Source organism: Notothenia rossii (assembly GCF_949606895.1).
Source record: "Notothenia rossii genome assembly, chromosome: 12".
NCBI classification, from domain to species: domain Eukaryota; kingdom Metazoa; phylum Chordata; class Actinopteri; order Perciformes; family Nototheniidae; genus Notothenia; species Notothenia rossii.
The window spans coordinates 13,896,745-13,923,963 of record NC_136911.1 but is presented as its reverse complement, the minus strand read 5'-3'; the positions used below and the strand labels follow the sequence as shown (position 1 = coordinate 13,923,963).

The 27,219-nt window shown below is 40.1% G+C and overlaps 2 protein-coding genes across 9 annotated transcripts in view; both read left to right on the top strand.

Moving 5' to 3' along the window:
• The window catches only part of map3k15 (mitogen-activated protein kinase kinase kinase 15), a 158,340-nt gene that overhangs the window by 39,174 nt on the left and 91,947 nt on the right, over nucleotides 1-27,219 (top strand). The gene's annotated exons all lie outside the window — the stretch shown is intronic.
• LOC307026265 (C-C motif chemokine 20-like) lies at nucleotides 22,784-25,743 on the top strand. Its single transcript, XM_079661538.1, has 4 exons — nucleotides 22,784-23,019; nucleotides 23,301-23,403; nucleotides 25,238-25,312; nucleotides 25,402-25,743. The coding sequence occupies exons 1-4, from the start codon at nucleotides 22,938-22,940 to the stop codon at nucleotides 25,445-25,447; spliced, it is 306 nt and encodes a 101-aa protein (XP_079517664.1). The 5' UTR covers nucleotides 22,784-22,937; the 3' UTR covers nucleotides 25,448-25,743.

The window sequence follows — 27,219 nt, the reverse complement described above, 5'->3', positions numbered from 1 at the left end:
GGACTATTTAAACATGAGGGAATTGGGAACAGGTGGAAACAATCAGGGGCAGGGCAGACGCTGACGATGGCGGGAAAACACCCAAAGTGAGGTAGTAACAAGGTCTCAAAAGAAAGACAAGAGGTAAGTACAAAATAAAACAGGAAAAGGGAAAATGAGACATGACATGAAACATGGGGACTTGACTAGAGATGACAGACATAAAATAGAGAGACAAGACGTGAAGTAACATGAAAACCTGACTCTAGATAGAAACCTGACTAGACTTGGAGTGACATAAATACCTGACTAAACATGAAATGACAGACATAAAACTAACACAACAAACACAATTGATGAGACACCACAGTTTGCTTTTGGTTTACTTGTATGTGCTTATCAGAGATCTATTTATTTTACCCAAGCTTCCATTATACCGCCCATAAAGTATTTGGCTTACACTTTATCTTTAGATAAACATTGAAGATATGAAAAACAAACAGACAAGAGGAAGACAAAGCAAAATAGCAGGAAGATGACAAAAAACTAAATCAACCAGGTAGTTTGATAAGCCTAGATTAACATCGTGAGAATCATAGTCTTTTATAGCAGAAATAGGCAAAACACCTTCTCATTAGTCATTATTGAAATTGGAAAAACAAAACGTTCAATCATTCATTTCCTCCTATTTTTCCGATCCCAGTGCTTAAATGTGGTTAGATAATAATCCACATATAATAACAACCACATAACTGCATTATCGTAAGCTTGCGTGTGAGAGAATATTCCCACATTAAAATGTCTGTTTTACAGAAATCAAGAGTCATCAGAACAATGAAGTGTTAACATCTCCCTTTGGCATGTTTCACATATGTCACTAATTACATTTTTTACGGTTATGACTGCTGAAAGATAGTTTATGATAGTGTGTAAATTATATCATTTTTGATTTTATTGATAAAAAGATTATATCTATTAATGATAATTAATTATAACATTAATCTCAGATCTCTATCTTATTATCAGTGACAATAATTTTGTCAAAGTAATGGAAAATGTGCAGCAAGTCGGTCATTAGCTTATTAGGTCATTTCCATTCAAAGTTAAACATTGCCATTTTTCCAAACCATTTTTGTCAGGGTTTAATTAATATCTGTCTTCTATAATTTTTGTTGATTTCCCTGTCATCCAGCCCTTTTTTTTAATGTTTTTTTTACTTTTCTGAACTTTTTTCTAGGCCTTTCTGTCTTTTACTTGTATTTACTAGTGACAATTCAGTCATTAAGGCAAAGCAGCGGGTGTGGGAGAAGTTCGGAGAAGACATGGAAAAGGACTTTCGGGCGGCACCAAAGTTGTTCTGGAAAACTGTCCGACACCTCAGGAGGAGGAAGCAGGGAACCATCCAAGCTGTGTACAGTAAGGATGGGACGTTGTTGACCTCAACTGATGGAGTGTTAGGGCGTTGGAAGGAGCACTTTGAGGAACTCCTGAACCCGACAACTCCGCCCTCTATGTTAGAGGCAGAGCTGGAGTATGACGGGGGATCGACACCAATCTCCCGGGGGGAGGTCACTGAGGTCGTCAAACAACTTCACAGTGGCAAAGCCCTGGGGGTGGATGAGATCCGCCCAGAAATGCTGAAGGCTCTGGGTGTTGAGGGACTGTCATGGTTGACACGTCTCATCAACGTTGCGTGGAAGTCGGAAACAGTACCGAAGGAGTGGCAGACCGGGGTGGTGATTCCCCTTTTTAAAAAGGGGGATCAGAGGGTGTGTGCCAATTACAGAGGTATCACACTACTCAGCCTCCCCGGGAAAGTTTACTCTAAGGTACTCGAAAGGAGGGTCAGGCCGATTGTCGAACCTCAGATTGAGGAGGAACAATGCGGATTCCGTCCTGGTCGTGGAATGACGGATCAGCTTTTTACTCTCGCAAGGATCCTGGAGGGGGCCTGGGAGTACGCTTATCCAGTCTACATGTGTTTTGTAGACTTGGAGAAGGCGTATGACCGGGTTCCCAGGGAGTCACTGTGGGAGGTGCTGCGGGAGTATGGGGTGAGGGGGTCTCTACTCAGGGCCATCCAATCCCTGTACTCCCAAAGCGAGAGCTGTGTCCGGGTCCTCGGCAGTAAGTCGGACCCATTTCAGGTGAGGGTTGGCCTCCGCCAGGGCTGCGCTTTGTCACCAATCCTGTTTGTAATATACATGGATCGGCTTTCGAGGCGTAGTCGTGGGGGACGGGGTCTGCGGTTCGGTGGACTAAGGATTGCACCACTGCTTTTTGCAGATGATGTGGTTCTGATGGCTTCATCGGTCTGCGACCTTCAGCACTCACTGGATTGGTTCTCAACCGAGTGTGAAGCGGCTGGGATGAGGATCAGCACCTCCAAATCTGAGCCCATGGTTCTCAGCAGGAAACCGATGGACTGTCCACTCCAAGTAGGGAATGAGTCCTTACCCCAAGTGAAGGAGTTCAAGTATCTCGGGGTCTTGTTCTCGAGTGAGGGAACAATGGAGCATGAGATGGGTCGGAGAATCGGAGCAGCGGGAGCGGTACTGCAGTCTCTTTACCGCACCATTGTGACGAAAAGGGAGCTGAGCCAGAAGGCAAAGCTCTCTGTCTACCGGGCCATTTTCGTTCCTACCCTCACCTATGGTCATGGAGGATGGGTCATGACCGAAAGAACGAGATTGCGGGTACAAGTGGCCGAGATGGGTTTTCTCCGCAGGGTGGCTGGTGTCTCTCTTAGGGATAAGGTGAGAAGTTCGGTCATCCGGAAGGGACTCGGAGTTGAACCGCTCCTCCTTCGCGTCGGAAGGAGCCAGTTGAGGTGGTTCGGGCACCTAGTTAGGATGCCACCTGGGCGCCTCCCTAGGGAGGTGTTCCAGGCACGTCCAGCTGGGAAGAGACCAAGGGGTAGACCTAGGACCAGGTGGAGGGATTATATCTCTTCGCTGGCCTGGGAGCGCCTTGGGATCCCCCAGTCAGAGCTGGTTGATGTGGCCAGGGAAAATAAAGTTTGGGGCTCTCTGCTGGAACTGCTACCTCCGCAACCCGACCACGGATAAGCGGGAGAAGATGGATTGATGAATGGAATTCAGTCATTATCCAAGCATCCAAAGTTCCATGCTCCTTAAATATATTCAAACATTATAAGAAAATATGTTATTTTCAAGTTTGAGAAATGTTGCAATTGACCAGCATTTCTTCAGATTTTTATGATTGGATGTGTCCACATGATCATAGCTAAGCAATATTCTGATATAATTAGTGATGGCCTGCTATCCATATTCAAATTGACCAATCAGAATCAAATACCTAACCCTAACCCTTCATCCCAGAGATACAAGACCTTCTCACTACGCTATGCACAACCTCTGCCAATATTATCATACTTGGAGATATTAATATTCACGTCGACTCCCCCTCCTGCCACTTTGTCACTGAGTTTCTGCTACTTCTGGACTGCCTCAATCTCATACAGAATGTTGATGTCCCCACACACGCCAAGGGCCACACGCTCGACCTGGTCATCACAAACTCCGCCCCCATCAGCAATCTGCTTGTGTATGACCTGGGGGTGTCTGACCACAAGACCATCTCTATGGAGCTGTCTTTCCAGTCCCCACTCAGCAATCCCAAACGCCAAATCCGCTTCAGGAACCTGAGGAACATCAACCCGGACACCATGATCCTTGACCTCCAGCATTTCTCTTCCACCAACTTCATCAGTAAATGAGTCAGTGGAATATTACAACCAGTCCCTTAACAGTCTCCTTGATCTGCACGCCCCCCTCAAAACCAGGATGGTCACCTTCTCGCGCTCAGCCCCTTGGTATACCGGCGAGCTGCGGAGAATGAAGACAGCTGGGCGTGTCCTTGATGTGTCCTTGACTTCCTGAAACTCAACAGCTCCAAGACCGAAGCCATTATAGTTGGCGCCCCACACCAGGTTCGGTCATCCACCATCACCACCATCATCTTCTCCGGCCAGGACATTACCCTCTCCTCAATAGTCACCAACCTGGGTGTGAAAATGGAGGCCCATCTGACCTTTGAGGCTCACATTAAACAGCTGTGCAAGAACTCCTTTTATCAACTCAGGAACATCGCCAAACTCCGCCCCACACTCACTCTGTCTAACGCCGAAAAACTAGTCCGCGCCTTTGTCTCCTTCAGGCTGGACTACTGCAATGCACTCCTCATCGGGATCCCTAACAAAAGCATCCAGAAGCTCCAGTAGATTCAGAACAGCTCTACTAGGATCCTGATGAGGGTGCGCAAATATGATCACATCACCCCCATCCTTAAATCACTACACTGGCTCCCCGTGGAACTGAGGATCGAATTCAAGGTCTCCGTCCTCACCCACCAGTGTATCCATGGAACCGCCCGTCCCTACCTCAAGGAACTCCTCACCCCCCATGCCTCCTTGCGGACCACCCGTTACAGCAACTCCAACCTCCTCAGACCACACAGGACCAAGCTCCGTACTATGGGAGACCGGGCCTTCTGCTCGGCTGCTCCCAGTCTGTGGAATGCTCTCCCCGACCACATAAGAGCACCACAGACCATGGAAGCTTTTAAAAAAGGCCTCAAAACCCATATATTCAATAGAGCCTTTCCCTAGACCTTTTATTTATTACCACCCTTTTATTTTATTTCATTTTCATTGTTTGTTTTTTATTGCTTTTTATTCATTCTACCGTGTTGTGTACTGTTTTTATACTGTTCATGCTCACTGCTTGTAGCACTTCGGGATTTGAAGTCAAATATGAAGTGCTTTATAAATTAAACCCATTATTATTATTATTATTATTATTATTAATGGCCTTTTGCAGAGTCTCTGATAGACCGGAAACTATACTAAATAATTCATTAATTGGCAGCAGGGTGTTATGTTTCCTCCTCAGTCTCAGAAACCTGACACAGGGAGACAAAAGGGATTTAAAGATAATTTCCCCTAGATTGCAGAGTCAAACTCAAAATCTTTTAATTATTAACACATAGATAACAAATCTGGCAAAATTTGATAGTAAGACAGGACATTTGAAACAAATAGGCCAAAGTATGGAAGTGGGCCGAAGGAAAGATAAGAAACAAATACCTGCAATGACTGCCAATTTGAGGATGTCTTATTATATGTCACGTACACAAAGAAATAATGAACAAAGCAGGAAAGAATCTAACAGTGCAATAATCTGACCTCTTTGGCGATGCCCTGTCACGAACATAACTGTAAAGAGATATCATCAACACAGGCCAAATAGTCAATGGATATTCTAATGAAACATTGTTTGTAAAGTAAAGGTAACTTCCAATGCTTGAGTAATATCTTGATTGATTGCTGGCTCATACAACTTTTGTTGGATTTTGTCATTAGGCCTATAAACAATTTGTATACAGCCTATTAACCCCTGGCAACCTTGTGTAACATCCCGTCATGTCTGCTAAATTATTCATGTCATGTTAATCAGGTTCATGTTATTATTTCAGGTTTAGTTCATAGCCCAGGTTAGATTTATGTTTAGTCAAGTCTTTCTGTTCACCTGTCTAGTCCTGTCATTGCACTTCCTGTTTTATTTTTGTACTTACCTCTTGTCTCTCATTTCAGGTCCCCTTACTTCCTCCCTTTGTGTGTTTTCCCGCCCTGTTCCCCCTTACCTCATGTATAAATAGTCCTGTCTCCCTTTGTCCTGTGCCAGTTCGTCTTGTGCCTTGTGCCTTTTAGAGAGCCAGCTTGTCTCGCCAAGAGATTATTGTACTTTGTGACCATAGTCAAGTTTATTTAGTTTGTAATTTGCTTTGCTACGTTTTGCCTCTCAGGAGTGATTTTTGTTTGAACTTTATACTTTTCCAAAGTAAAGACTTTTTTGAACAAACTTTCTTTTGAGTCATGCGTTTGAGTCCAAGTGTCTGTCAAGGTTCCTAACACCTTGATGTGAGTCATAAAGCCAGATTTGTACAACAAATGACAAATCTTGCATAGGGCCTCACGTTTTAGATGGGCAGCCCATCTAAATGACATTGTAGCTCAATGGATTACACTACATGAAAAACAAAAAACAGTAGATTATTTTATTCTTTTGCAACAAGAGGAATGTGAAAAGACAAAATCAAAAGTGAATTCCCTCGGCAGATAATGATCTTAAAGATTTAAAATGTGATATCAGGGAAGCGTTTACCACCGACCTTGGCGGTGGAGCCCAAATAAGTATTGTTGCAAACAAGAGACTTAGGAGGTTTCTCAATACTCACATTTCCCCTCCTCGACTCCTCGGTCCTCCGGTAGTGACCCGGAAATGAATTTCAGCGCGCCATTTTGAAGGACATCTCATTTCTCTAAATGCACTTAAAGGACCGAGCATCGAGCATCGAGGAAGCTCTCTGGAGGAGCTCTAACCGATGAGACACTGATGCATCCTCCACGGCTCCTCCACGGATGCATTTCCGGGAACGGTGGAGGCGTGAGGCACGGCCGGACTTATCTCAGCCAATAACGTCTCTGCAGGCATCCCCTGGATATTATTTTAGTACCTGCTTTCATCGCGACACGATGTTTACAGTGAGAACAGCTGTGAGGTCCGTGCAGAAAGCAGAGCAGTGTGTAAAATATATATCACTCAGTATAACAGGCCTACATTACTTTCTGTATTTGTATGCTGTAGTTTAGTAGATATCTACAAACAAAGAGTCAACATTTTTCTAAGACCATTTAGTGCTTCACATAATAAAATACACAATGGCTGTAGCCTGATTATGATTTAGGAGCAGTAGGTGTGTGTGGTACAGTGTGTAGGTGTGTGTGTGGTACAGTGTGTAGGTGTGTGTGTGGTACAGTGTGTAGGTGTGTGTGTGGTACAGTGTGTGGGTGTGTGTGTTGTACAGTGCGTAGATGCGGCGGACAGACGGGTCTCAGTTGGTTGCGTGTCCTATGCTTACTTTTAATACTTGTACAACTTTTGGCCCGTAATTTAAATTCCCCATTTCAGCGACCAGAGAGTGAGGGGGGGGGGGGGATATATCCAGTCTCTGATCGTGTTACGTTATTATGAGAGTGCTCTCATACTTGTTTAATTCTGAAATTGTAGCCTATATATTTATATAAATATATGTGTGTGTGTCATTATACCGCACTGTTAATGAATTAAAAGTAAATATATAAGTCGTCATGAACACATCTGTCCATCAGAGTGCTGCTGTGCCTCCTGTCATCATTAATGGACGTCTCTTTAAAATGACCGCTCAGAGGAGAGGAGTTCTCATTTATCTAACCGCCTGCTGCTTCCACTCCTCTCTCCTCGGTTCCCCTCCTCAGTCCTCCGCTCGCATCTCCTGTGGGCGTCACCAAGTCTCGAGGAGAGGAGTCGAGGATAGGAGTTGAGGAGGGGAAATTTGAGTATTGAGAAATCTCTTTAGTCCCGCCCACAGGAGATGCGAGTGGAGGACCGAGGAGGGGAAGCAGCAGGCGGTTAGAGAAATGAGAACTCCTCTCCTCTGAGGGGTCATTTTAATGAGACGTCCATTAATGATGACAGGAGGCACAGCAGCACTCTGTCTGATGGACAGATGTGTTCATGACCACTTATATATTTACTTTGATTAATTAACAATGCGGTATAATGAGACAATAACAGGCTACAGATGCGGACACACACACACACATATATGTATATAAATATATACAATTTAAAGTATGAGAGCACTCTCATAATAACGTAACACAATCAGAGACTGGATATACCCCCCCCCCCCCCCACTCTCTCTGGTCGCTGAAATGGGGAATTGAAACTACGGGCCAAAAGTTGTATTTACAAGTATTAAAAGTAAGCAGAGGACACCAAACCAAATGAGACCCGTCTGTCCACTGCATCTACGCACTGTACAACACACACACCTACACACTGTACAACACGCACCTACACACTGTACCACGCACACACCTACACACTGTACCACACACACCTACAGCTCCTAAAGCATTATCAGGCTACAGCCGTTGTGTATTGTATTATGTGAAGCACTAAATGGTCTTAGAAAAATATCGAATCTTTGTTTGTAGTTATCTACTAAACTAAAGCAAATAAAGAGAGTAGGCCTGTTATACTGAGTGATATATATTATACAAACTGCTCTGCTTTCTGCACGGACCTCTAAGCTGTTCTCTCTGGAAACATCGCGACGCGATGAAAGCAGTTTTTAAAATAATATCCAGGGATGCATGCAGAGCTGTCATTGGCTGAGATAAGTCCGGCCGTGCGTCACGTCTCCACCGTTCCCGGAAATGCATCCGTGGAGGAACCATCATTGTATCCTCGGTTATAGCTCCTCCAGAGAGCCTCCTCGACGCTCGATCCTCGGTCCTCGGTGTGCATTTAGAGAAATTAGATGTCCTTCAAAATGGCGCGCTGAAATTCATTTCCGAGTCACTACCGGAGGACGGAGGAGTCGAGGAGGGGACATTTGAGTATTGAGTAGCCTCTAGATCAGTGCTTGAATTGGAATAAAAAAGGTGCCAGTACTCTAAATCAGCAACAAGTATTTGGCACAAAGTCATAGTATATCCTATAATGCTGGTGGGTTTGTCTCTTTACTGTATATTTTAGAAAGGCTCACTGTACTTAAACAAAATGACTCAGGGTGCATCTGAGATTAGAGGGGGTGCAGTGGTAAAGTGCTATTTTTATAAGTGGGGAGTGGACCTGACACCCTCTAGTCTAGGGGGGTCCGGGGGCATGCTCCCCCGGGAACATTTTTTTTTAAATATTGAAGTTAGATGCATCAATCTGGTGCACTTTGAGAGCAAAATGAAGAGATATATGGATACCTCTCAACATCCATAATGAAACAACTGTAAACAGATTTACTTTTTCTTTATGGATATAAAAGAAAGTAAAGCTTGACTCCTACTGGCTGGTTAAATGACTCCTCGTCCCTGAGGCCACTACCAGTTTTTTGTGCCATTTTGCTGGATTTATTTGTCAATAGCGTTGCTGCACAAAGTGATAGCCCTCTAGTTTAAATCTACTACCCAAAAAGAAACATATGGAGATGGGTTACTATTTTAAAAAAACTGCAAATTTATTTGGGAACAGTGCGGCCGGGCCTCAAATCCTATAGGGGGTCCGGGGGCATGCTCCCCCGGTAAGATTTTTTTTTAAATGTTGGACTTAAATGCATCAATCTGGTGCATTTTGAGGGGGAAATAAAGAGACTACACCCATATGAAACAAAAATGTATACATTTAAATAATCATAAAATCATAAGTACATGGCCATAACCAATAACATACAATATCCAATATGAAAAAACATTGAAACTTGTTTATTTATTTGTTTTTGGTTCATTTATAGTTGTGAGTGTGTCTGGGCTCCTGAATCGGCCTCTCCTGTCTCCCTCCTCTCCCCCCTGCTCCTCTTTGAGGCAACAGCAAAGACTAATTTTAGCTCTCAACAAGTTTATCTTACCTTTTTTCACCTAGTTAACATTTTGTTTGTATTATTCATGCATATTTTACTAATCACTACCCCCTCAAAGGGAAATATGTGTTTACATAAATGGTGACCAAACCGTTTGAGACCCACTGAGATAACTTAAACTAAGTTAACTATCTAAAGACTCAGAGAGTAATTTACCTCACCAGAGCTGTAGTTATCAGCCTCTCAGTCTGACAGCAAAGGACTCTCCCTCTACCTTGTTGTTGAAAAAGCTCCTGATATCCGTTAGCGCAGCTAGCTAGCACCAGATGCTAACAACAATACACGTAACCGGTGCGCGCGCTTTCTCGCTCGCTCGCGCCACACATACACCAACACATACCCACCCGAGCTTGAATGACACACAGAGACCAATCGAGGGCATTAGTATGATCTGTATGAAAGTGGCAATGGCAGGCCACGTCATGTAGACAGCCAGTCACCCTCTGTGAGGCAGAGTCAGACCCACATTTGCGCTGCGTTGTGTTTACAATATATACGTATATTGCTGGCGGCTGAGTACCGGTAAGAAGTGCCGGTACCACATGGGTAAAAATCAGAAGTGCCGGTACTGCGTACCGGTGAGTACCGGCCCAATTCAAGCACTGCTCTAGATGTGCTGTTCAGTTGCAACAGCTTGATCGTTTATGCCACAAGGGAGCCATCCAGTCATGTTGCTTGGTACATTTTGCGACTGGTCAACATTCAGGAGCATTCTGGGAATACTGGAAAAGCCTTAGGTCTTGTCTGGGTCAGCTAAGCTTTCCTCCCAGCTCTCTTCACTCTCCTCCTGAGAGGTCATTTCTTCCTTGGTGGTGCTTGATTCAGTAGGTCTGTGTCTGAGACCCCTCTGGCATCATTCCTAATTTATCATCATCATCATCATTATCCAGTGAATATGAGGTTTTATGAAAATGATAAATGCTGTCAAATCATCTATTTTAAATCCCAAATTACTTTAAAGGTCTCCTATCGTGCAAAATGCACTTTTTGATGTCTTTTATACATAAATATGTGTCCCCGGTGTGTCAGGGAACTCACAAAGTGTCTGCAAACAATTACTTACCTGCTCCCTGAATTGCCCTCCAAAGAAGAGCCAGCTAAAATAGAGGCATCTCATATTACTTCAGACAAGAAGTTGTGGATGTTGCTAAATGATCACAGAAAGAGGTGTGAAGGTGAAGTGGCTGCCCAGCTAGCGGGGAACGTTCTCACAACTTTGGTTAACGTTACCTATTGGTTCTAATAAGGTTTTAAAGAAACGTTTTAATCTGATGTTCAAAGAACCTTTTTAGGAAGTTTACTTTTTCAAATAATGTTCCTATAAGGTTTAAGGTTAACTAAGACATAACGTTTTAACTGCAACATTCAGAGGATGTTTTGAGGATGTTATCGAGGCCTGAGATGACAGAACGTTTTTTTTATAAAACGTTCGTTTAATGTGATATGTTAACAAAGGTGGAACGTTTTGCCTGCAACATTCTAAGGATGTGTTTTGGACGTGGTTGGTTAACACATTAAAGATGTTCTTTATAAAACGTTCCCTCATTGTTACATGATAACAAATGAAGAACATTTTCAAAGCAACATTCTGAAAATGTTTTCAGGATGTTATTGAGGCCTGAGATGACAGAAAGTGTTTTATAAAATGTTCCTTTAATGTGATATGTTAACAAAGGTGGAACGTTTTGCCTGCAACATTCTAAGGATGTGTTTTGGACGTTGTTTGGTAACACATTTAAGATGTTCTTTATAAAACGTTCCCTCAATGTTACATGATAACAAATGAAGAACATTTTCCAAGAAACATTCTGAAAATGTTTTCAGGATGTTATTGAGGCCTGAGATGACAGAAAGTGTTTTCAGGATGTTATTCTTTTTTATAAAATGTTCCTGTTATGGCAAATATTAACACGGTCATGCGGTCAACGTCAGATTTATTTCTAGAACGCTTTAAAAAACAAACTTGTTGCATTTGTTTGAAAAGGATGTTTTAAAAAAAATCTGATCCCACCATATTTTCCTTTTGAAAAAAATAAACATGCACGTAATTCATGATACGTGCATGTTAGCAGATATTGCATGTTTGCGGTGGCATGTGTGAGTTGCCAGCTAGAAATGTTTGTTACCATTCGTTGTTCTAGGAATGTTTTCAGCGGGATGTTTTATTTTGGTTCCCAGAATGTTCCTCTGAAAGGTAGGATAACGGTCTTTAAAAACATTATTGAAATGTTTGGTGATAACCTTCTTAAGATGTTTTTGATAACCTTCTTAAGATATTTTTGATAACATTGTTAGAACATTATGCCCTACTGTTCTTAAAACGTTTTCAGCGGGACGTTTTATTTTGGTTCCCAGAATGTTCTCCTGAAAGGTAGGATAACGTTCTCTAAAAAAATTCTTAACATTTTTGGTGATAACTTTCTTAAGATGTATGAGCGCATTGAGACAATGAATAGGACGTATACAAATGAATTTATGCATGCCAATATTCACTCACATAATAATAATAATAATAATAATAATGCATTACATTTTTTATTAGAGCGCTTTTACAGGTGTTCAAAGCGCTTTACAATTACATATTACACATATTAGACATGTAAGAGTCATTACTGTGGACATTACCCACAGGAGCAAATGCAGGTAAAGTGTCTTGCCCAAGGACAGAATGGCCTGACGCAGAGGCGGGATTCAAACTGGAGTTCTCAAACGCCAATCTGATGACCAACGCTCTAACCACTGCGCCAAAACCGCCCACATGCACTTATAATCACACTAAGGAAGTGGTGGGGAAAGAAATTATGACCATAGGGGCATAGAGCTTCCATCCCCACCATACGTCATCTCACATCATTCAGAGCTGATTGGCTGTAAGTACGTGTGCAGCGAAAAGTGTGTTGTGTGAAGAGGAGGAGAGAGACGCGTCCCAAAACCAGGAAGTAAGCTGCGCATGGGTTCCCTCCACAAATAGCAATGAGATTTCTTCATAGGATTTTAGAAAATAGCTCAAAATAAGATCTGTGGGAAACGTACCTGTTAGATAAATGCACGTTTTGTTCAGCCGGATAATATCCACATGTCTACCCTACTTTTATAATTTTCGAATCATAAATCTATCGATTAGATTTATGATAGACTTTTGAAACTACAAGAAGATAAGGAGGACTTTTACAAACAAGTAATAGAGATTTTTGTCCAGAAGGATAGCCAAATGGACTTCATCTTCAAGTCAAGGTAAGACCGCAATTTGATTGAAAATGGGATCTTACTAAGAGAGAACAATTCAATATTTAAATGATAAAATTACATTTTTTGGGTATCCTTTTGTTGAACTGTCTGTTTAAAATTAATCGAAGCATCAGACAAAAAAAGCTTTTGAAAATAATATTATATTTTGATTTAGGTCAAAATATTATATTTGTAAACCTGAAGAGTCAGTGCCAGTGCGTCACCAGCCATGAACCTCACTGCAGAAGCTTATATATAGACATCTAAGTTTTATGTGCCCCACCACTTTTGTACATATAGAAACGCCACTGGACACAATATACGATACGATACGATATTACTTTATTTATCAGATCAAGTCTGGAATTTGACTTGCGTCACAGCAGCTCCATCTCAAACATCAACAGACACAATTATCCAGACACAATACATGAAACACAAACAACAAACATTTAACAAAGCAGCACAATCAGTGAGAGAAAACATGCTCAAAGAGCCTTCAGCGTGCATTTGATCTGGGATTTAGCTCTGTATTTACTGTGAGGATTGACTGATGCACGAAGGAGTGCTTCAGTCTGACTTTATTGAATCGCGGGACCCTGTATCTCCGATTAGATGGTAGCAGTTCATATTCACTGTTCAGAACATGGTTTGAGCCAGAGATGATGTTGTTGGACAGCCTCACTAGGTTGTTATGATAGGCTGAGTCATAGAGTCTCTGACAGGGTTGACCAACAATCTTTGAGCAGATTTTTAACAGGTGGAGCAGTTTTGATTTTAAAGCTGCTGACAAACATTTGTACCAGGTAGTATTGCAGTACTGCAGAATAGACATGATCACAGATTTAAAGAACAACAGAAGAATTTCTCTGCTCGCCCTAAAAGACCTAAGACGGCAGAGAAAATAAATTCTTTGTTTTGTCCTTTTGCACAGATATTCAATGTGATCCTTCCATGACAGCAGATGGTCAATCATTACACCCAAGTATTTATATGAAACTCCCTGCTTGATTTCATCTGTATGGATGACAATGGGGACTTTATGGGAGTCAGATGGTGAGCCAAAAATTATTTCCTCAGTTTTCTTGGTGTTGATCTCAAGAGCATTGTTATCAGTCCACTCAACCAGCTGATTTACAGCCTGTTGGTGCAGCTCAGGGTTGTCTGTGTTACTGAGCATAGATATTATTGCAGTATCATCGGAGTACTTAATGTTGACTTGATTTGGTGTGTTGGTACGACAATCATCAGTGTAGAGAGTAAAGAGCACAGCTGAACTCACGCAGCCCTGGGGGGCCCCTACATTGGTTGTGATGGCAGATGACAGGGTTTTGTTAACCTTCACAAGTTGCTCTCTACTAGTGAGGAAAGCAGCATAGCAGTAAATCAGGTATGGATTTACTTCCATTTTGGCAATTTTTGACACCAAGATGTCTGCTTGTATTGTGTTGAATGCTGATGAGAAGTCTAGGAAGAGGGCTCTTGCATAGGTGTTGCGTTTATCTAAATGTTTAGTGATCTTCCGTACCGCACCCTTGTTTATAGGCAAATTGGTATGGATCCAGTTTGTCTTGTGTTGTACTGATAAGAAATCGGAGCAGAATTCTTTCTAGTGATTTCATAATCACTGAGGTGAGGGCTATTGGTCTGTAGTCCTTATGTTCTTTTGGGCATGGAATTTTGGGCAGCGGTTTGATGTGTGAAGTTTTCCATGACAGAGGGATGGTGTGCGTGTCAATAGAAGCCTGAAAGATGGGTTGCCAGCTCAGTAGCAAAGTTTTTCAGCAGAAAACCGTTGCACCCATCTGGCCCAGCCGCTTTCTTGGTGTTGGTGCACTGAAATGTTTTTCTGACCTCTTCGACACTGATGGTAATTTTGTCAGAGGAAGCAGGTATTATGGTTTCGAGCATTTCAGTGCACTTTGCAGAATTATCCAGTGACTCAAAACGGGTAAAGAACGTGTTTAGTTCGTTAGCAAAACAAAATTCATTGTTCGTCACAATAGGTTTAGCTGAGCATGACATTCCTGCCATGGTTTTCATGGTGTCCCATACCTTTTTGGGGTTTTTGGCTTTAAAAGCATTTTCCAAAAGCTCTCTGTGTGCCAGTTTTGATTCCCTCAATTTGACTTTCAGTTCTTTCTCTGTCTGTTTAAGTGCTCCATAGTCTTTGTTTTTGAAAGCTATTTTCCTGGTATTTATAACGGTTTTAATGTCCTTAGTCACATACGATTTATTATTTGGATAGATTTGTATTTCTTTAGTGGGAACAACTAGTTCTACACAGAAGTTGATATAGTCATTGGTAACAGTAGTTATTTCATCTAATCAAAACAGGCTTTCAACTGTTTCCTACTTTCATTTGTCCATGTCCTTATTACTTTCTTTTCCGGTTTACTTCTCTTCAGTTTGGTCTTATACACTGGTATCATATTTACAACATTATGATCAGAGTTCAGTATTGGTGGTCTACATCTAGTCACATAGGCTCCTTTAACATTTACGAAACATTTGTCCAGGATATTGTCTTTTCTTGTGTGATCCTTAACATACTGTTGGAACCCAGGTAACATAGTCTCTAGGCGACATTGGTTCATGTCCCCGAGCACTATTGCCGGTGCATCGGGGTGGCTGAGTTGCAGCTCGTGAACACAGTCAGCGACTGAGCCGGCCGCCAGTGACGCTCTGCCGCTGGGAGGCACGTAAACAACAAACAGTAAAATACACCCAAATTCTCTAGGCAGATAGAAGGGTCTTAACGTCATGCCGAGAATTTCTACGTTGGGATCACAGGTTTTACATTTTACTGAGTATGATCGGCAACACAGATCATTAATATAACACAAATACCGCCTCCTCTGGTTTTCCCCGAGTTCGCATCCCTGTCTGCTCGAACAAGGGTGAATCCGGGTACTTCAAAGAGAGATTCAGGCATCGTAGATTGTAGCCAACTTTCCGTGAAACATAGTAAAGAGGCCTCACGAAATTCATGACAGTACCTTGTGTATATCCTTAGTGTTTCCACTTTGTTGCTCAATGAGTGCAGGTTTGTGAGAATGATGGATGGAAGTGGTGGCCGGCTGAATCTCCTTTTTCCTGATGTGTCTAAGCAGCTCCCGAGGGATGTCATCCAATAACGAAGAATACAGGTGGCTTGGTGTATTCGTAGGAGGCCGATCGCATTGTAGCTCCAGCATAGCCTCGCGGCTGTAGCATCGTAGAGGCCGGGGCTCCTCAGCGTACCTGTTCGTGTTGTGGCTCAGGTGTATTTTGAAAAGTTGTATGGCCAGACATGGTCCGCAGAAAGCAAAAGTAATCCACAGGATCAAAAGCATGGTCTCCCAAAAATGATGTGTCATACAGACAAATAACGTTAGACAATAATTAGCCCAAAAACAAAACACAAGACGGACGGAGCAGCTGAGACGCGGTGCGCAGCCGAGCAGCGCACTTCACGCAAGCGGTGTGACGTGTGCAAATGTATTTAGTTTCCTATCCATGTGTGTTATCAAAAACATTTTAAGAATGTTTTTAGAGAACGTTATCCTACCTTTCAGAAGAACATTCTGGGAACCAAACAAAAACTTCCCGCTGAAAACGTTTTAAGAATAGGAGGGCATAATGTTCTAACAATGTTATCACCAAACATTTTAAGAATGTTTTTAGAGAACGTTATCCTACCTTTCAGAATAACGTTCTGGGAACCAAAAGAAAACTTCCCGCTGAAAACATTCCTAGAACAATGAATGTAACATTCTCAGAATTCTCTGGCTTGATGATTGTCTTACTTTTAAACTTCATGTCAATAACCTGCTTAAAAACCTGAGGGTTAGGCTAGGTTTCTTTTTCAGAAACGAGTCCTGTTTTTCGCTTGAGGCCAGAAAAAGGCTAGTCACTGTGACCTTTTTACCTGTGCTGGACTATGGTGATTTGTTGTATATGAATGCCCTCTATATAACCTGCCTATTGCCTGAACAAGTTAGATTTGTCACAAATTGTAAAGCAATTACACATCACTGTACCCTGTACCAAGGCAGGTTTGCCATCACTTACTGTAAAGAGGCTCAGTCATTGGTACTAGGCTTGGGCGGTATCATTTTTTTCATACCGTCATACCTTGCTGACATCATACCGTGGTATACGGTATATGACGGTATGACTTGGGTCGACTTGAGTGAGGTGGCGTTCGGCGGCAAATAGATGTTTCGAACGGTATATTATATGTTCGGTGTAAAATGCAGCCCGAGCCGGTAGACGCTCGCAAAGTGCGCGAAAGTGCAAAACAAGGGCTGCATACATGACACATTGTGCAAATGGCACATTTTGAGATCGGATACAGGACGCGTTTGTAGATGTCCGACGTTGTTTCCATTGTGAGCTAAGTTAACAATATATCATCAATCATACATAAAGATTTTCCGGGAGTAAATACTTGACTTATTGAATAAAGTTTGCTATATTCACTAACTAGTTTGGCAATATTATTCCGTGCATGTGTTAAAAACCTTATTTCCATTTGATTCATTGGATTACTCGTGTGAATGTTTAGCACGTAAATGCTTTCGTTTTTAAAACCGTCCGACTTCGACGACAAAACCATCAACCAGTTGCATAGGATTAAAAAATGTCAACACTCACTCACCCCGTCTTAAACATTCCCAAAGAAGTGCCTCTGTCTCTCGTTGTGCTGGATGAAGTCACTGGCGACGAGTGAACCCAAAATAGTCCCAAACAGGCGCAGAGGCATTTTTCTTTTTTACTAGTTCTCCGAGTTCGGGGCCGGCAAATGCTGCCGCCATCTTGCTCAGCTCAGCTCTGTGCTGAGCTCTGAGAGCGGGAAAGACGGACTGCCCTCCCCTGCCCTCTGCTGGCGCGTGCTGTGCATTACAACCAATGTCGTCCCTGTCAAAACTCTGTGTCAGTGTAATAGAATGAAACGCATCTGTGATTTGGCGCACAGTCTGTGACGTCACGGTATTGAAAAATCATACCGACGGGATTTCGAAATACCCTGGTATACCGTAATACCGTCATACCGCCCAAGCCTAATTGGTACACGTTTATTTATAAAGCTTTGTTGGGTAAACTCCCGTATTATATCTGCTCTCTGATAACACAGAGAGTTGCAAGCAGCTATTGTCTGAGATCGCATGATGTACTATTGTTAGATGTGCCAAGAGCAAGGACTGTCTTAGGTAAGACAGCTTTTATGTGTGCAGCTCCACTTGCTTGGAACAATCTTCAGCAAGAATTGAAACTGAGCAATCTCATTCCTCTGCATGTTTTTAAAGCTAGACTAAATGCAATGCTTGTTGATACTATGGGCACTTGTAAATATCTATAACTATGTAAATGTATCCTGTAAATATAATGTATGATGTCCTTTATTGTTTTATGTTTCATGTGGAACCTATATGCTGCAGGTCTCCCTTGAAAACGAGATCTATGATCTCAATGGGACCAATCTGGTTAAATAAAGGTTTGAAATGAAATGAAAATGAGAATGTTTTTAGACCCAAAAATGTCTAGCTGGGTGAGTATTGTTTGGGAAACCGTGGGATTCACTGCTGGGTATAGTGATCTCGAACGGATGGTTTGAAGTTTCTTTTCTTATGTGAGTTCCTATTAAGTTACACAACAGGTACTCTCTGAACATGTGACTGCATTGTTTTTTATTGTTTAGAAATGTTGACTTGTGTGGATCTAGCAGGTTACGTTTCCTCCCCAAGATCCCTAGATGTGATTCAATGTTGATGCAAACACAGAAATCATACTTTTACATTTCCAAATAGGAAACAAATAGACAAACATTTTCACAACGCCCTGTATTTAGTCAGTTGTCATAACCTGTTATTCTGGAGCCACAGTGGAGGATAGTTAGCAAGATTTGGGTTTCATTTGGCACCTCCTAATAAATCATCCCTGTGAAGTTTTCAGATTTAGCAACAAATAAAACACAGAAGGGAAAATATGAAAGTATATTTGTGTGTAGCAACAATGTTGAGTGGAAATCCCACAAAGTCAATCACTAACCAAGCTAAACATTTGCCTGGTCACATTTCAGTTACACTGTAATTATTACCTCCCAAACGAACTATTACTTCCGACTTTACTACAGTCATTTAATCCTATGTTGATAAAAAAAAAGGTTTAGGGCAGCTTTTAATATATTTTTTTCAATCTTGTTTTTAAAGTAAATGAAGCATGAAGTTTATCTTGACGTCATCTTGTGTGAAAAAACAGTACAGGGTCAAACAAGATGATGTACTCACTGTTCAAACATTCACTGCTGATAGCTTTCATTGCCATTACACTAACACAACAAAGATAAGGTTGCAGCCACTGTTGAAAGAAACCTTGGGGCTACTACTACTTGTGTCATTTTGTCAGGAATATATACTTAACAGGACGTTTTTTTTGGAGAAGGTTATAGATTCACTGTGAAACATGGACCCATACAGTTAACTGAGGGCATGTTAACCTGTTGCATAACAGCACTGTAATCTGAACCTGAATTTATTGAAAACGTCATAGATAAGAATTGTAAAAAAGCTCTTACATCAGCATTGATAACATACATTCACATTCCTGGACAATCCAACTTTCATGAGCTGTTTCTATTTTAGGCACATTTGCTATTTTTAGTTCCGAAAGGCTGCAGTTTAAATACCCTAGGTAACATTTAGCAAAATCAGTTCAAATGAGAACATTAGGACATAATGACATGCAGTCAACATGCCGTTGTGTCCTTGGACAAGTGCTCCTGTGGGTATTGTCCACAGATTTTATGTATTACATGTCTGATATATGTAATATGTAATGTAACACACTTTGAGCACTCGGGAAAGCGCATTTCTTTTTATTTGTATTAATTAATATTAATTATTATAATGTTCTCTAAAGTTTTTATGCTTTATTAGTTATTCTTACTGGTGTTGTCTTGCGTGTAATGTGACCTTCAGTAAACGGGAATTCCAGAATGTCAGTCATTGTGCAAACTTCAGAGAGCAGGAGCCCCCACACCCATTGTGAGTGCACAGGACTGTATGTATGTATATCTCGATATATATATCTTTATTTTTTTTTATTCTCTCTGGATTGTTAGAAAAATAATTTCTGTCTCACTATCTGTATTTAAAACAAAGAAGATTGACAATAAAGTTGACTTTGACTTTGAAGCTGCTACAAACACAGATAAGGTTGAATTAAAACGTTAAGGCTGCAAAATGTGATCTAGTCAGGAATTCATTCAAGTATAATTATGAATTGCTTGAGAAGGTTGATAGACTTTTTTTTGTATCTGTATACATGCTGTAGGCTAATTGCAAACTTCAAAAATGATTATATGAACCAATGAGGTGAACTAAGGTTAAGCTTTACAGCTGTCACATTACAACACTATAATCCTCATAAGGAAACGGGGAAATAGCAGCTCACATTGTCAACATTGTAAACACAGTTCAAAGTCCTCGAAAATCCCAACTGTTATAACCTGTTTCTATTCTTAGCACATACATTACAGTATGCTATTTTTAGCTCCTGTGGCTGTGGTTTAAAAATAGATTTCAAAATCTATGTACCAGTTTTTTTAAAATTAATTCTGAAGCAATAGCACACAAGCTTCCAGTTCAATGGGAACATTGGACAAACTGTTTAAATGCTTCAGACATGAGGCGTTGATTTTTATAGTAATTGATTAATTCAATATATATCAGTAACTTAGTATTAAATGACACAGAGTTTGGTGCACTATAGAGCAAATTAAATGCATTTGTGCAAAATTATTTTTAAATATACTTTACATAAACAGTTTTTAGGAAGTTTTGCTACAACGTTTACTGGTTTAATTTATCACTCAAACTGTTTTTAATTTGTCAAAGTAAGGTATCAAAAAAAGTATTGTTTGGTGCCAAAACATAAGATTTAAGCAAAAGCATGAGCAGTGTCTGAATTCCTTCTGATAACAGTTCATGAAGATCGTCCCTAACCCTTCGTATTATGATGAAATATCACATATTTGTAATGGTAATAGTCACATGACTTCAGCTCCTCAATAAACATTATGGTGGTATAATTATTTGTCAATTCAAATTTTGTTTTGTAAAACCTGCTATACAAGGCCTCAAGAAAAGGTACTGCTTGGAAATAATGAAGCATCAGTTAGATTTATAATGAGTTTATGTGATGCATACAGTGTCAATTAGAGATCCCCTTGTCATGTAATGCTGGAAACTAAGCGTACCATGGTATAGTTTAATCTGGACCAAGAACATTTCTTTCCATCCTGCTTAAAAAAACTCTTTTTAAGACCCAGAGAGCAATGGGCAAAAAGCTGAGTTCAATTGTATGGGCTACTTACCAAACATAAGCACTGAGCGTGTAAATTACAAATGAGTCAGTCAAAAAAGTTGATCTGAAACTAGCAAGAGAGAGGTGTAAGAGAGGCCCCTAAGTGTTTAACACTAAAATATGGTTCTCTAAATGCATGGAAATGTAGCTGGTTGCGGTGTGGTTAAAACACAAAAACAATGTAGTTATGTTTTAAGGTTGACTGATAACGGCTTGAATAGTCATCATTAAGTTTAGGATAAATTGTCTATAAAAACATGTTCACCCACGTCCAACTGGCTCCCTCATTGTAAAAATGCATCACTTAAAATACATTTAGCCACTTTTTGTGTGGATGTTCAATTAATGTTAATTGGTAATGTTGTTGACTGAAGGAAAATATCTCAAAGACAGTATGGGCCAGGGGTGTCCAAACTACGGCAAGGGGGCCAAATGCGGCACGCGGACCATTTTGAATTGGCCCTCAGCAAATCCCAAAAATATAATGTAATACATGAAAAACCATGGGCAGCGAAGGCAAAACCAGACAACACACAACGTGCTTTACGGAGCCAAAACGGCAAATACGGCTTGTCTTTGCTGTTTTCTGATAAAAAGTTGTGTTCAATGGCATTAAAACGATGAAAACACTGCTGAAGGTTAATCGAATGTGTCTGTGTCACTTTGAAATGATTACTGATAATCCATCATTCCATTTTAGAAACTGAGATTTTATATAGTGTGTGAGAGCTATAGCCCAGCTTCCGGTTTTGGGCATTCTGGCTGTGCATCACTCTATTCACCAATGGTAATGTTTAGATGGATTTTAGGATCTTTGTCGCTATTCTTTTGGCTCTAATGGTTCAAAACAGGTGTCAATCATCAAAATCGACCGATGGGCTCCGGAGATATGGCAAATACACCCAAATGACTGTAAAATGACTGACAAGTCTTTTTGTTGTTGCTAAACCTCTCTAAAAAGGACAAATGTCAGTTGTTTTGCATCAATCTTGATACAGGGTACTTATTATATGTTATAGTTTGGATTCCTAAAGCTTTTAGTCTACTATCCCATCATGCAAGGGTGGTTTTCACTATAAGTAATGTTTTTTTTTGGATGGACACTATAATTTACATTTTTTTACTATGTTCAATCTGAATTTACTTTAAAATAAAAAAAATGCTGTATTGATTCTGACTTTTCTACATCCAACTCACAGGTTTATCATTGCTTTGAGAAAAAAAGATTATTAATTTTCTCCTTTTAGAATTGAAGATATAGTCATTTGTTCTGGGAATGTCATTTTCGAGCCTGAAACCTGAAAAACAGGCTTGGGGCTTAACAGGTTGACTCCCTGAATTTTCCCTAGATTGTGTTTCCATAAACACCACAGTAATGTCAGAGTTATCTTGAGGTTATCTTTCTCTCAGATGCCACTCTTTTATTTATTTTTGGTTAATTAAATCCAATGATCACTTTTGCAAAGGCTCCTTTTATATTATAATTATTTACATTACAATTATACAGTAAATTTCCTAATAAAACGTAGAAGTTTCAAGGAGGCCTAATTAAACTAGCTGTGAGTAATGCCAGCTAAACTACGATTATGCAACTTTTGGAGCTAGGGCTGCTAACAACTCTCATTGTAGAAGTCTTTACAAGTTTCAATCTAGCTTACTCATGCTGGCTTCTGTTCAATATTTAACCTTGCTCCGTTTCCTGGCTCATTTCCACATTCTTAACAATGGCATGGCATTGCACAATCCTGCCGAGCACGGGAAAATCCTAGACACGTCCTACTCTACACGAGTTAAAAGGAGTGAGACGTGAAGACTCAGTCACAGTCTCACTGGATTCCTCCATGCGTTTTACACCGGCTCTAAAAGCACTACCCGAATAAGCACTCCAACTATAGGAAACCATGCCAAGCAGTAAAGTATGTTTCCTGGCAACTCTGTGCTCCCTGGTCATCCTGTCAACCTTTATCGGCAGCACACAGTCAGGTGAGTTCTACAGATCAAGCTACAGATAATACATGTGCAGTTTTGTTTGTGTCATCTCTTTGGCACGCGTAGATGCATTTATAAAAGGATAAGGAAACAAGTCCTGTAATTTATTTAACTTGTGTTACATGAAGTACCTGCAAATCCTAAAGCTCTGGAAACAGGCAGATTTACCATTGTATGTTTCAGGTTCAAGAACAGGTTCAAAATCAAGGTTAAAAGGCAAATTATTTAACTAGAAAAATGTTTATAATGTATTTTTGTTCACAATGTTTTTGCAGCGATCTGCTGCCTGAGGTTAACCAGTCGTCGTTTGCCATGCCAACGGCTGCTCGGCTACACCGTCCAGACCATTAACAGGTCATGTGACATCAACGCTATTATGTGAGTAAATGATTAAATCTCTTTTCAGACTACAATTGACCTTTCGCAAAGCCACGCCCCCCCTTGGTTACTGTTGCTAGTCCGACAAGCTGAGAGCCAGATGCGTTAAACAAAGCCATAATGGAGGGTCTCCGTAACGTCGGAGTCGCCTTAGCAGACTCATTTTGGAGCAATAACGCAGCAATATCCTCCAGGTCCCGACAAAAGGGGCTACAATACGCTATGGAGGGTTATATCCACAGTATAAACATTAGAAAAGAGGGAGGCACAACATTAATAGAGGCACTTGCATACAGGTCGCAGTGCAAGAGTGAAAAACCACATGAGCTGTATGTCAAATTCGACGGAATTATTATTATTATTTTGGAATAAAACAATACAATCACAAGAGGCATTAAATGTTGTAGTTTGTCTAAAGTTAACTACCGTTTCCTTGGTGGCTTTCTGCATCCACCTTGTTGTTCCTTTGTGGGGGTCGGGGTGCCCACTTGTGCAGCAGGATTAGGGAAGTCGGCAGTAGGCTTTCCATTAACAAAATGTTACAAAGATTAAAGCAAAATATAAATGAATGATTGCCTGTTGGCTTTCTTGTTTGTACTTTGACCACAGGTAGACTAATAACGGAGCTCAGCTGTTCAGACATTATTATGCATCAAGTGATATACATGGTCAAAACGACCTAGAAGCACACAGCTTAAAGCTGTAGTCGTGTGACTTTAGCTAACGTTAGTTAGTGAAATTAGTTAATTAAATGAGTTAGTTAATTTGTGAATGTAATCTTTGCTAGCTAGCTAGCTACGTTAGCACGTATTTACCTTGGAGCAAACGTATTTGTGTTTGTTGATATTCGCCATATTCAGCTGGGCATGGGGCCTGCCGCATTTCTTTATCCACTGGCGGCATTCCCCCTCCCTCTAAGCTTATGGGATATCTGCTATCCGATTTGCAAAGACCATAAGCACAACGCTTCACCATTTTCGCAATGAATTTGAACGCTAAGCTTGTCGGACTTCCACAGGGAGCCGCGCACGTGATCGAATATGATTGGACAACGGGCATTTAGGGGCGTGGCTTTGCGAAAGGTCAATTCTGCACTTCAGTAGTAACAGCAGAACAGGGAGCAAGTCAGTGACAACAGTCTCACATGGATATTACAAAAATAATTTTATGGACAAAAGGTGCAATTGCACTTAAATAAACTATAATTATTATTATTAATTCATCTGTAGACATGTTTCTAAATTGAGTTATCCCTATGACAATATACTACATACCAAGGTGATGTGTCAAATAACGTAACATACTTAATTGCTTTCTTGAGTTGGTTGGCTTGTTTGCTTTATGACCAAAAAGTATTTTTTATTTCATCTGATAATCAGTTAATTGACAAATCATTGTGGCCCTACTTAGAAATAGTGGCAGTGGACCTAAGATAAACAAGTTTGGGTGTCTGACATTTTTTAGAAAAGGAGATGTTAGGAACATATAAACAGGCAAACACTCCGGAGAGTGGCATTTTAAATGGTATATCTTATATCTTGAATATCTTGTGTATTCCTTGTTTTTCATTAAACATATCCTTCTGTCAGAAAAGCAATGTATGTTACATTCAAACTGCAGTTAACATGGTCATTGATTTTGCTTTCTTTCTGTCCAGTTAGATGACTCAAAATCAATCATTATGTACTGCAGGATTCACCCCCATATGTAACTGTTGCAATATGTAGAGTATAGAGACACTAACAGGTTAATACACAACCTGGAAAGGACCTGTTTTTCTGGTGAACTGCATTCATGCGTCTCGTGTTTGATGAAGTCTTCATTTTTTTTACAGATTCCACCTCCGAGGAAGGTTCGTGTGTACTAACCCTTCAAGCATCCATACTCAGAGAGGGATGAAATGTCTGGAGTGAGTATACTCATTTGTCTCTAACTTCAATAAGTACTCTTACCGAATATTGAACTAAAATAATATTGTGTTTTCATTCATCTCTGCAGTGAAAGGAGGAAGAAGAACAGTAAGATCATAGCAAACCGAACCTGATGCCATGACACATGAGCTGTATACGGAAGTTACTATATGAAGGATATAACTAATATTTAAAAGCCTTCGTACATCGAAGTAAATTATCATGTCATTTTGTTAAATTATTATATTACATCTTATTATATAAGATTGTGTGTTTTATAAACAGGTAGTAAATTGTACACTGAAGGTGCAGAGCATCATTGAAGTATATTTTTGTAAAGACATTTTAGTAAAGAGGAATGGAGAGTTAAACGTTTGAATTGTAATTTATATTGTCAAAGGATTAATAAAAATAGAGATGTTTAATAATGCATTTGTCTGAGTTTCATAACATTCAGCATATATGTTACATATATCTGCTGCACATTCTAAATGTTATCCTAGTTTACAGTGTTAAATGAGTAAACCAAAGGTCAGCATTTCAAATAGGGTGCAAAGAATCAAGAGGAGCACAATACAGTAGACATAATATAACAGTAGATAAATCACAACGACAGAATAGGGTTGAAAATCAGTTTTCTGATAATTAATAAAGTAAATAGGCATAAACGACAAAAACCCGTTTGAAATATAAGATTTTAATTTTGTTTTAATAGAATAGCTTTAAAATCATCTTATTCCACACTGTTTGATTGTATCATATTTGTTCTACACATTGTTCTAGCTTTTCATTGATATATAATTCAACAATATCCTAGTGTTTCGCACCATGAAAGGTAACTTATTCTGCAAAATCCACTTTTTCATATTTTAAACACAAACATGTGTCCCATCTGTGTAAAGAGATTCTAAAAAATTCTGTCTGAAACTGAGTGGATCAGTTTTTGGCCACTTTATGATGTCATGATTTTTTGGCTTGTGTAACCATTAGCCAATAACCAAACAACGTAACACTCGCCCACATTATCACCTGGATCTCATCTAATCAAATCTTATCTTCATAAAGTAAAAGACAGAGAATCAGCACTTTTTAAACAGGGCTGAAACAGAAGGGTTTATGGGATGCTACACTGCATGATGTGTTTGGTATTTCGAGCCAAACACTTCAGAGACATGTTTTGAATATATCTGAGACATATAATATATTGATAAAAAACAGTATATTAGGGGGCCTTTAACATTTCCCATAATTTGAAGTCTACAGTTTTTGTATCTCTTGAAACTTTAGGAGAAATAAAGTCCTGTAGGTTTGAATAAAGCTTGACTGTAAAATATGCATTTGTAAGCGTTATGGAATGAAAAAAAACATAGAAAAGTAGAGAGCTCATTTCGTGCTAACTGCTTTTAAGATAAAATCAAAGAAGTTAAAACAAAGGTTTAAATTCAATATATACATTTTTACAAGAGACAGTCTTCCAAATGTTGCGGAAAACTGTCAAAGAGTGAAATCAAACTGTCGCATCCTAAAAGATGATCATAATCATGACTATCTGTTCACTGCCCCATTCTAGAAGTGAAAGTAGGGCTCAACTGCTTATGGAAAAACACATTTCATTCATACTTAGTCATAACTTGCTCTTCCAGTTTGTGTGTATGGAAACTATTGAAATTAATTTCTATTTCAGTTAAACCAGTAAGAGCAGCAAACCAACAAATTCCAATACGACTCCAAATCTCACATAAAGAGGATTATATTTCCTTTCCATCATGGTCTGTCCCCCACAATGAGGAGTAATCTGTCCTTGTTGATATCTTCTCTGTTCTTCAGAGCTTGGCAGAGTTTCTTCTTATTATTATTACTACTATTATTATTATTATTGTTATTATATATGTAGGAGAAGGGGGTA